Source organism: Choloepus didactylus, chromosome 25, assembly GCF_015220235.1.
Source record: "Choloepus didactylus isolate mChoDid1 chromosome 25, mChoDid1.pri, whole genome shotgun sequence".
Taxonomy (NCBI): Eukaryota; Metazoa; Chordata; class Mammalia; order Pilosa; family Megalonychidae; genus Choloepus; species Choloepus didactylus.
This window is the reverse complement of record NC_051331.1, coordinates 1,601,518-1,611,929: the sequence shown is the minus strand read 5'-3', so window position 1 is coordinate 1,611,929 and position 10,412 is coordinate 1,601,518. Positions and strand designations below refer to the sequence as shown.

The 10,412-nt window shown below is 60.5% G+C and overlaps 1 protein-coding gene across 1 annotated transcript; it reads left to right on the top strand.

Moving 5' to 3' along the window:
• The first annotated feature begins 999 nt into the window (after positions 1-999).
• JUND (JunD proto-oncogene, AP-1 transcription factor subunit) lies at positions 1,000-2,837 on the top strand. Its single transcript, XM_037818002.1, has one exon. It carries the CDS (start codon positions 1,145-1,147, stop codon positions 2,192-2,194), a length of 1,050 nt encoding a protein of 349 aa, XP_037673930.1. The 5' UTR covers positions 1,000-1,144; the 3' UTR covers positions 2,195-2,837.
• Positions 2,838-10,412: the final 7,575 nt, after the last annotated feature.

The following is a 10,412-nucleotide window of genomic DNA, read 5'->3' as shown; positions in this document are numbered from 1 at the left end:
AGGCCCCCCCCCGCCTGGCTGAGGAGTGGGCTCTGTCACGAGGGCAGCAGGGAGCCCTGAGGGGTGAGAGCAGGGGTGGCAGCCAAACCCCAGATCCCAAGAATCCCTGAGGAGTCCTGAGGGGGAGCCCAAGCCTTTCCCTTCCCCCAATCCTTCCCCCACCCCTCCATCCACTCTGAATGGCTACTCCTTAAGCCCTGAGAGTCTACCCTGAAAGCAGGTAGCAATTACCAGCCCGGGACAGTGAGGCAACGGGGGCGGGCCCCAGAGAGGGGGACCCAAGCCCGGGGACCCCACAGCAGGCGCCGGAGGACTCAGGGTTAGCCCGTGAGCGCCTGGAAGAAGTGGCTACCTAAGGGCCTGGACGCCCGGGTTCCATCGGGTGGCTAGGAGCTCGGGCCCTCCCCGCCTCGCCGGGCCTCAGTTTCTCCACCGTAAAGGCAGGAAGTCAGACTGTCAGCACCAAGCCCCGCCCAGGACAAACTACCAGGATCCAGGCGCTTCCGGCAACTTGGGGCGGCCCCCGTCCCCCTCCCTCGTCCCTACGGGGCAAGCCCAGCGGTACCCCAACCCCGGCAAGCCCCCGCCAGCGCGCGCCGAGGGAGGCGCCAGGGAATTATTTATCGTCGGGGACCTATACCCCGCCTCCCCCGCCCGGCAGGGGCCCCACGCGCGGGGCGGGGTCTCGGGGCGGGGCCCGGGCGCCGGGTGGCTGGACCCATCACGCCACCCGGAACGTGCCTCGGCGAGAGGCGGTGCCCGGGGCCGCGGCTCTAAATAGCTCGCCCGGGGCGGGGCGCCCGGGCCGGGGGGCGCGGGCCGGCCCCATGACGTCAACCCACAAGGCCGCGCGCTGTTGTGCCGTGTACCTCGCGTCGCCGAGGCAACGGCGGCGGCGGCCAGGCCCCGCCCCGCCATGCAAATGAGCGACGTCACCCGCGCCCAATGGCGAGCGGGGGCGGTGAGCTCATCGCGCCCGGCCGAGGCCATAAGAGGGCGTGTGGGCGGCGCGGCGGCAGTCGCCGCCGCCAGCGGAAGGCAGGGCGTTGCGGCGCGGCCGGGGCGGGTGAGGCCGAGCGGACGGGGGGCGCGCGCCCCCGGCGGCCACTCCCCTCCCCCGGGGCCTGCACGGGGGAGGCGGAGGATGGAAACACCCTTCTACAGCGATGAGGCGCTGAGCGGCCTGGGCGGCGGCGGCGGCGCCAGCGGCGGCGGCAACTTCACGTCCTCGGGCCGCCTGTTCCCCGGGGCGCCCCCGACGGCGGCCGGCAGCACCATGATGAAGAAGGACGCGTTGACGCTGGGGCTGAGCGAGCAGGTGGCCGCGGCGCTGAAGCCCGCGGCTGCACCGCCCCCGGCCCCCCTGCGCGCTGACGGCACCCCCGGCGCGGCGCCCCCCGACGGCCTGCTCGCCTCGCCGGACCTGGGGCTGCTCAAGCTCGCCTCGCCCGAGCTCGAGCGCCTCATCATCCAGTCCAACGGGCTGGTGACCACCACGCCGACCAGCACGCAGTTCCTCTACCCCAAGGTGGCGGCCAGCGAGGAGCAGGAGTTCGCCGAGGGCTTCGTCAAGGCCCTGGAGGACCTGCACAAGCAGAACCAGCTGGGCGCGGGAGCCGCGGCCGTGGCCGCCGCCGCTGCCGCCGGGGGACCCTCGGGGCCGGCCGCGCCCCCCGCGGCCCCCGGCGAGCTGGCCCCGGCCGCGCCCGCTCCGGAGGCGCCCGTCTACGCGAACCTGAGCAGCTACGCGGGCGGTGCCGGGGCGGCGGGGGGCACCGCGACGGTCGCCTTCGCCGCCGAGCCCGTGCCCTTCCCGCCGCCACCCCCGGGCGCGCTGGGGCCGCCGCCGCCGCGCCTGGCCGCGCTCAAGGACGAGCCGCAGACGGTGCCCGACGTGCCGAGCTTCGGCGAGAGCCCGCCGCTGTCCCCCATCGACATGGACACGCAGGAGCGCATCAAGGCGGAGCGCAAGCGGCTGCGCAACCGCATCGCCGCCTCCAAGTGCCGCAAGCGCAAGCTGGAGCGCATCTCACGCCTGGAGGAGAAGGTGAAGACGCTCAAGAGCCAGAACACGGAGCTGGCTTCCACCGCCAGCCTCCTGCGCGAGCAGGTGGCGCAGCTCAAGCAGAAGGTCCTCAGCCACGTCAACAGCGGCTGCCAGCTGCTGCCCCAGCACCAGGTGCCCGCGTACTGAGCCCGCGCGCGGGGCGCATGCGCGGCCCCCCACCCGCAGGGGCGGGCTCGGGGGCGGGGGGCGCGGGTGCCCCGGGCCCCCGGAGGACGTCCAGGACTTGGAGAGGGCGCGGCCCCGGGAGCCTCCCTTGGGGGGCGCCCCGGACTCGGAAAGGGCGCCCCGGATTCGACAAGCTGGCCCCCCACTGCCCTCCGGGGGGCGAGCGCATGACCCCTCTGCCCTGGCGCTGCGCACCCCCGCGCTCCCCGCCGCCTGGGCCGCCTCGCTGCGGAGGGGGCTCCGCGGGGGTGCAGCCTGAGCTCCGCGATTCCTTTTCTTCTCCTTGTTTTTCTTTTTTTTTTTTTTTTGCCTCTGGAAGAGAGAAAAGAGTGTCCGGTTCTGCCCTATTTATGTTTCTATTCGGGAACAAACGTCGGTTGTGTGCGTGTGTGGTTTTTTTTGTGTTGGTTTTTTTTAAAGAAATGGGAAGAAGAAAAAAAAAAAACACCCTCTCCCCTCTCTCGCCCCCCCAATCATCTCCCCCTCCCCGCCCCCTCTCTTTTTGTTCTGGATCTTTTGTTGTTGTTTTGCTACGAGGCCGCATTCCTGTACGTAATCCTTGGTTCGCCCGGTTTTCTGTTTTCAGTAAAGTCTTCTTACGCCAGCTCGGCTCTCCGCCTCCTCCTTCCCCCGACGCGCGGGGCGGGGCCTGTCCGTGCCCCCCCCACCCCCTCCTCCCCACAGCTGGGGGGCGGGGCGCGCGCATCTGGCGCGCAGAGAGCGCCCTCTAGGGTGGGCGGGGGCGTCGGGAGCCAGCCAGCGTGGGGAACCAGGAAGCCCCTGGGGAGGAGCGCCTTTGTCTTTTGAGGAGGGGGCGCTTCGAGGTGGGAAAGGGACAGCCCCGGGCCGAGGCAGAAGGTTCTCGAGCCTTTTAGCCATCGGCTGTAAAATGGGAGGTCAGTTGTAATCGGCATCATAAATGGGGAGGATTAGAAGCAGTGTGTAGCAGCTTCTGTTCTGCTTGGGCGGGTGGGGGAAACTGAGGCTCAGAGAGGGGAGTTGGGTGGCCCTGGACCAGGAGGGAGGTGGCTCCCGTGGGAGCCCCCCAAGTGGCCCTGTACTGGGGGCCTCCCCAGATACGGGCTCAGTCCAGGGATTCCCGACACCTCCCTGAAGCCCCCGTGCCCAAGGTCCTGGTCTCCCCACTTTGAGGAAACTACAGTTCAGAGAGGCTCAGCAAGTGCTGGGAGGCCACACAGCATTTTTAGGGGGCTGTGCAGGGATGTTTGAGCCCCAGACTTCTCGTCACCAGGCCGCTGTGACCCCAGCAATGGGCTTCTGGTTCACTTGGACTTCCGAGGGATGCGTGCACGTGCTGAGCTCCGACTGTGTACCTGAGGTGCTGGCTGAATTGTGCCTGTTCTACAGATGAGGAAGCCGAGGCTCCGAGATGGGCCGCTGTGTGCCCCCCACTTCTTCCTGGAGCTCCTGGCCTCCCCGCTTCAAGAGGTGCTGTGACTTCTCTGAGGGCGGGGGCAGCGGCAGGAGACAACCTGCACGCACACGAGAGACTGATAGCCACATTTTGGAGGCAAAACCTCACATGTTGGGCAACGGTCTCCACTCGGAGGCCAGCCTGCTGCCTTGGGACCTCGGCTCCATCCTCGTCCTGTCTATCCTCTACCTGCCACACTGCGCAATGGGTGTGTTTGGGTCAGGGGCAGCATCTCCTGGTGAGAAGACCCTCAGGTACCAAACTGATGGAGTTAACAACAAGAAGCCGACTGCACCCCTGGGCAGCCTCCCAGGGTGGGGCCAGTACCCCCAATTCACAGAGAAGGGGGAGGCCCAAAGAGGTTGCAAGATTTATCCCCAGTTGGTGGAACAGGGTCCCAAACCCAGGTCTCTGTGAGGGGCCTGCTCGTCTTCCCGGCATTTATTGCCCCCTGCGAGCAGAAGCTCCCAGTCAGATGGGGGAAGCAGGCCAGCCTGAGCGGTCAGCTGAGGGGTTTTTCCAAAAACACAGCTCTGACCCCTCCTTGAAACCTTAGGAGAAAACATCCTTGACCCTCCACGGCTTGGGGCGGCTGCTGTCTGCTTCTGGCACTGCTCTCTCCACCCAGGCTCCAGGTTTCTTTTGCTCCCTGCCTCAGGGCCCTTGCATGGCTGCCTGCCACCTGCCATTGCCCCGGCCATCCCACTGAGTGGCACTTCAAGCAGTGGCTGCTCATGTCCTCAGAAGCCCTTCCAGGACTCCCCCAAGACAGGGCCAGAGCCTCCTGGGGCTCCCACAGTGCTTCGGGGTCCCCTATGGCCCTGAACCCTGGGGCTTTGCTGAGGGTACAGACAGAATCTGCTCTGGTCAACGCTGAAACAGAAAAAGACAAGACTTGTCCAATTTCAGCTTTCCTGGGTGGGGAATGGAGATGTGGGGGAGGGGGCAGCTGGGAGACCCAGGAGAGTGGAGAAAGACGGGGTCACTGCCAAGGGAGGCCTGGGGGCCCCACTGGCCTGCTGGGAGCCCAGGCCAAGAGGGCCCCCAGTGTCCCTGCCCCGGGGAGACCTCCGGGCTGGGCCACTTGGCCCCTGCCCAGCCCCTCTGAGCCGAGGCCAAGGTTTATGTCAGCCCTGTGCGGCCGGCGTGACTCAGCCGGGCCCCAGCCCAGTCCGGGAGGTGACCGGGGACAGCGGCTGTGCCTCCCCCTCCAGGGCTGGGGCTGGGCCAGCCGGGGAGCCCGAGGACCCTGGAAAGAGCTTGGCCTTTTAGGGTAGAAGACAGGCCCTTCCTCTCTTGCCCCAAGCCCTCCGTGGCTCCCCAGTGCCCTCTTTTCAGAACCCCAGCTCCTCAACTCTTCTCAGAGGCCTCAGGCCCCACCGCTGCCCCGCCCTCCCCTCCGACCCCTGCGGTCACACCAGCCCCTCCTAGTTCCCCTTCGGCTGCCGCCTCCTCGGCCTCCAGCTCTGGGCATCAAAGTCACCTCCTCAGGAAGGCCTCCCTGATTGCCCCATCGTGTCTCCTCTTTGGCACCTTCCTAGCAGTTTCCCAACCTGGAATTATTTGAGGTTCTGGGGGCAGCTCCCCGCCCAAGTGGTGACAGACCAAGGGGGTTCCCCAGACAGGTGGAAGGGCACATTTTGGGGTCCCCTCCATGTTCTGAGCGCTCACTTCCTGCTGAGGATGTAGGAACGGTAGGTGCCGGCTACCCGGACCCCCGGCCCTGCCCCGGCTTCTGCCCCCACCCCCGGTGCTGCCTTCTAGAACCCCCTCCCGCCAGGGGCTGGCCAGGCGGGCGGGCGGGGATTGGCTGGAACCTGGCGGAGTCACAAAAGCCTCCGGGGTGCCCGGGCTCTAGGGCTCACCATTCAGGCTGGTGGGTTCAGCGTCAGGGGCAGGTGAGTGGGGTACGTGGAGGGCCTGGGAGGGTGTTGGGGGTCCCTGCTGTTCTCCCCTGGCCCCCGCACCCTGAGGGTCCCCTGGGCCTTCCTGGCTGCTCTGAGCCATGAGCTAGCCCCTTGGCTCCTCAGAGAAGGGGATTGGGGGACCCCAAAGTCCCAGAGGTGGGTTTATTTTCTTGGGGAGACCCACCCTGGAGGCCCCGTCCTGTCTCTTGGGAAGCCTGGGGACGCAGTCTTAGCTCAAGTGGCAGGTGGGGAAACTGAGGCTCAGGGGGCATCTGGTTTACTCGAAATCCTTGAGCCAGCCTCTGACTTGTGCCCCGGGGGACCCCAATCCTCCTTCCCATCCCCCACAAACCGGGTTTCCCTCTCTCCGTTCATTTGCCCACTTGCTCTAGTTGCATCCTTCGAAAGGGTCTTGCTGTGTGGTTGCCCCTGCAGTGGACTGAGAAAATCCCGAAGATGTGTCCACTCGTTTATATAGTCATTCATTCATTCATTCATTCACCCACAAACATTTATCGAGCACCTACTGTGTGCGCTGTTGTAGGCGCCGGGGATTCAAAGGGCAGCCGGAGACAGAGGTCTCCACCCTCAGGCAGCTCATAGACCAACAGGGCAGGCAAATAGGAGAGCAGGAAACAGCATGAGAAGTAAAATGCACCAGGGGTTGGCTTCTCTGGGGGACAGTGGTTTGAGCTTCTGCAGCCTCGAGGCTGGCATTTGCTTGGCACCACACGAGCACGTCTGCTGTTGAGATTTGCTCAGATTTGTTTGGATGCACGTTCTGAACAGGCCTGGCTTGGGGCAGGAGGAGGCTGCACGTGCAGACACAGGGCAAAACGTTTACCGTGAGGGGGTCGGGAGAGCCCGTGGGGTTCTGTTGACGCTGGGGTCTGCGTGCACCGAGACCTGGAGGTGGCCGGGGAGCGGCAGGGAGAGCGGGAGAGCGAGCTGGCGGTGGGGCCTGCATGTGCAAAGGCCCTGAGGCAGGGCCAGTCACGTCCAATGGAGGCTGGAAAGGGGGCCGGTGTGGTGGTGAGGAATGAGGGAGGGGGACAGAGCCCCACTACCTCTCACCCCCCTATTAGAGCACAACCACCAGACAAATACATCTCATGCCTTGTCTGTTTACTGCCTGTCCTTTGGCACACACCCAGCAGGTGCTCCTCAAGTGTTTGTTGAATGAATGAGCGAGTGTAGAGTCCCCTGGACAAATGGTCTTTCGCCAAAACTCCTATGGGGGAGAGGGCACAGCCGGCTCTAACCCAGGCTGGCACCTCTAGCTGCCTCCCCTGGGCTGGAGTCCCCTGGGAGGGGAGCCACCCCCACATCTCTGGATGCCGTGTGCTGGGCGAGCCCCTCTTAGCACCCCAGATCCATTTTCCAGGTGGGGAAACTGAGTCCTGAACAGGCGTGAACTTGGCTAGGGTCGTGCAGCCACCTGGGGCAGAGAAATGATGGGGATTTTTGACCTCTTAATTATGAGATGTTTCAAATAGGGAATAACAAATGCTACCCCATTACTCAAGAGCTTTTAAAAAGTTGAGGGCACTGTGGAAACCCTGGTCAATCTCGGAGCACATTCATCTGTCTTTGATTTTGGAAAGCTCTCCACCGTTGGCTCTGTCCCTTCGTCACCCACAGCCAGGCGGCCTGTGTTGCTAACCACCGAGAATCACTGAGCTCTGTAAAGTAGACGCTCACCAACTGCTCAGGGCAGCAGATCTGAGCCTGCATGTGGCTCTCATGGAGACTGGCTGTCCTGTTACGAGCGTATGCTTCCATCTAGCACAGCTCCAAGAGTTGCTTTGGAATCACTGTCTGCTCTCTCCAACATGTGGGACATCTTGGGGTGACCCTCTATTTACTGCTTTTTCTCTTGAGAACGAGTTGCATTTTCCTGTTTACTCACATGTCAAGTAATTTTGGATTGTGCCTGGACAATGAATGTTACGTTCTCAAGGCTGGGTTCTGTTATATTCCTCCGAAGAGTTTTGATGTTTCTACTTTAGCAGGCAATTCACTTGACTGGACTCAGTGCAAACTCTGTCCCTTGGAAAGCAGCTCCAACCCTCCTTGGTTCTTTTGTCTTCTCTGGGCTATTTGGAATCTGCCCCACCTCATGTGAGATTTGAGCAGAGTTTATGCACAGAATCTGGGGCTCCCCATTGCTGACTCTTTGGGGATTGCCCCCCTCACAACTTCCTGGCAGCTGTGTTTGCTGCAACTTCTATTCTCTGGCTCTCGGAGCCAGCAAAGGAAAAGGGTTTTCTACCAGAGATTTAAGCTTTATGTGAGAAGCTGACTAGGGCCTGCCTTTAGGATAAAATCTCTGAAAAATGGGAAACTCCAAGTGTCAACTCCCTTAAGAATCTGCCTTTTTGCTCATTCTCCTCCTTCAGGTAGTCACTGTTTGCGTTTTGTCCAGAGTTGAAAGTGATCATCCATAGGAGCCGGCTCGGACACTCCCTCATCCCTTCAAACTTTCAGGACAGTTGCAAAAATAATACAAAACCCAGAGCACTCCAGCATACCCCCATCCAGATGCCCAGATCCACTAACTTTTAACATTTTGCCGTATTTGTCAATCCATTTCAATGGATTGACAGGTCCATCCATTGATCTAATATCTATCTGTCCATCCATCTATCCATCCATCATCTATATCTATCCATTCATCCATCCATCCATCTGTCCATCATCTGTCTATCCATCTATCCACCTGTCTACCCACCCATCCATCCATCATCTACATCTGTCTATGCATCCGTCTATATCTGTCCATCCATCCATCCATCATCTATATCTGTCTGTCTGAGTATCTATCCATCTATCCATCAATGTATCCAGCCATCCATCCATCCATCCCCCATCATTGATCTAATATCTGTCTATCTGTCCATCCACCTATCCATCCATCATCTATGTCTATCCATCTATCCACCTATCTATCCACCCATCCATCCATCATCTGCATCTATCTATGCATCCGTCTATATCTGTCCATCCATCCATCCATCCATCCATTCGTCTGTCCATCGATCCATCCATCATCTGTATCTGTCTTCTGAGTATCTATCTTTCTATCTATCCATCTATCCATCAATCCATCCATCATCCATCCATCATCTATATCTGTCTTCTGAGTATCTGTCTGTCTATCTCTCTGTCCATCGATCCGTCGATCCATCCATCCATCTGTCTGCCTGTCCATCCATCCATCCATCCCCCTATCATATCTGTATATCCACTCATCTATGTGTATCTGTCATCTGTATCTATCTTCTAATCTTGTGAGAACAGGTTGCCCACACCATGCTCCTTGAACACCTGATGTTTCCATGTACATTTCTCAAGGACAAGGACATTCGCTTATATACACTCGTTAGTAAAGTTATCATTTGTTTTAGTTTCCCAGCTGCTAAAACAAGTTCCATCTTACAGGCTGCCTTACCAACAGGGATTTGTTGGCTCCCGGTTTCAGAGACTGGAAGGCTTCCTCCTGGGGTTGGTGTCTTCTGGCCTCGGGGGTTCCTTGGCTTTCCCGTCCCGTGATGATGCACACGGGGCAGCGTCCTCTCTTCTCTCCTCTGGGTCCTGGCGACTTCTCCCAGCTACTTACGGAGGTGTCTCCCTCGGTGTCCAAGTTCCTTTTCTTATTGCATCCTTCTCTCAGCTGCGTTGATTTAGGCCGACCCTTACTCAGATTGGACGTACTTACCTCGTGTCCTGAAGACTGTTTACAAACCAGCTCCACCCGCAGCACCAGGGTTGGCACTGAACCTGCCTTTTGTAGGGACACGACTCAGTACACAGCAGCGTTCAGCGACTGTACCATGGCTATGAATTACAGTCTGCAGTCCACCTCTTCCGTATTTCCCAGTAGTGCTCGTTTGAGACATCTCTCCTCGGTGGCTGGGTCTTTGCAGGGCTGTGTGTGTCATTCGATGCCTTTGTCCCTTTACTCCCCCTCTCTCCCTCCCACGACACCCCGACACCCCGTGCTCTACTTTCCGCCTCCATGAACTCGCATATTCCAGCTGTTTCCAGAAAGTGGAATCACAGCTCTCCGTCCTTTCTCGTCTGCCTTGTTCCACTCACCATGACGTCTTCAGGGCTGTCCACGTTGCATGGATCTGAACTTCATTCTCTTCAGGCTGAGTCGGATTCCGCTGAGCAGAGGAACCCCACTGTTCACCCACTGTCTGCCGATGGACAGGGGTCGTGTCTGCATGGGCTGTGGAGAAGGCACCACTGGGGACACCGAGCGTGGGTCTCCGTCCAGGCCCTGCTGTCCATCCTGCTGGGTCCACCGCCGGGAGTGGGGCTCGGGGCACGTGCTGGCTCCACACTTGACTTCCCAAGGGGCCACCCGGCTGCGTCCCACCCCTCTCAGGCTGCCGGGATAGAATTTACTCCGTTTTCCATAGCCACCCTGTCCCATCGGTTCAGCCATCTCCCTGCGATGGACCCACCTTCTCTCCACTTTGGCTCGTTATCTACCAGAAGGCGGCAGGAGCAGGTACAGGTTCTGTGTCCCCTGCGCTCTCGTCACCACGGGGCCGGTTCCCACGGGGGCACAGCGGGGCCAGGGGCCGTTCGAATTCTAAATTTTAGTGGGTATTTTCCGATCACTTCCCCGAGCACGGAGCCAAGAATATTTCCTCCAAGCCTTTCCCGTGACTCCACGGACAGCGTGCAGGCTCGATGCCAACCCATCGCCAAACTGTGAGCGACAAGTTCATCTTATCACGGCTTCGGTTTTCTGTTTCCAGAACCTTCCAAGACAGAGCAATCTTCCCACAATGCATCTGACATTGGATCTGTCTGTGAATTCTCC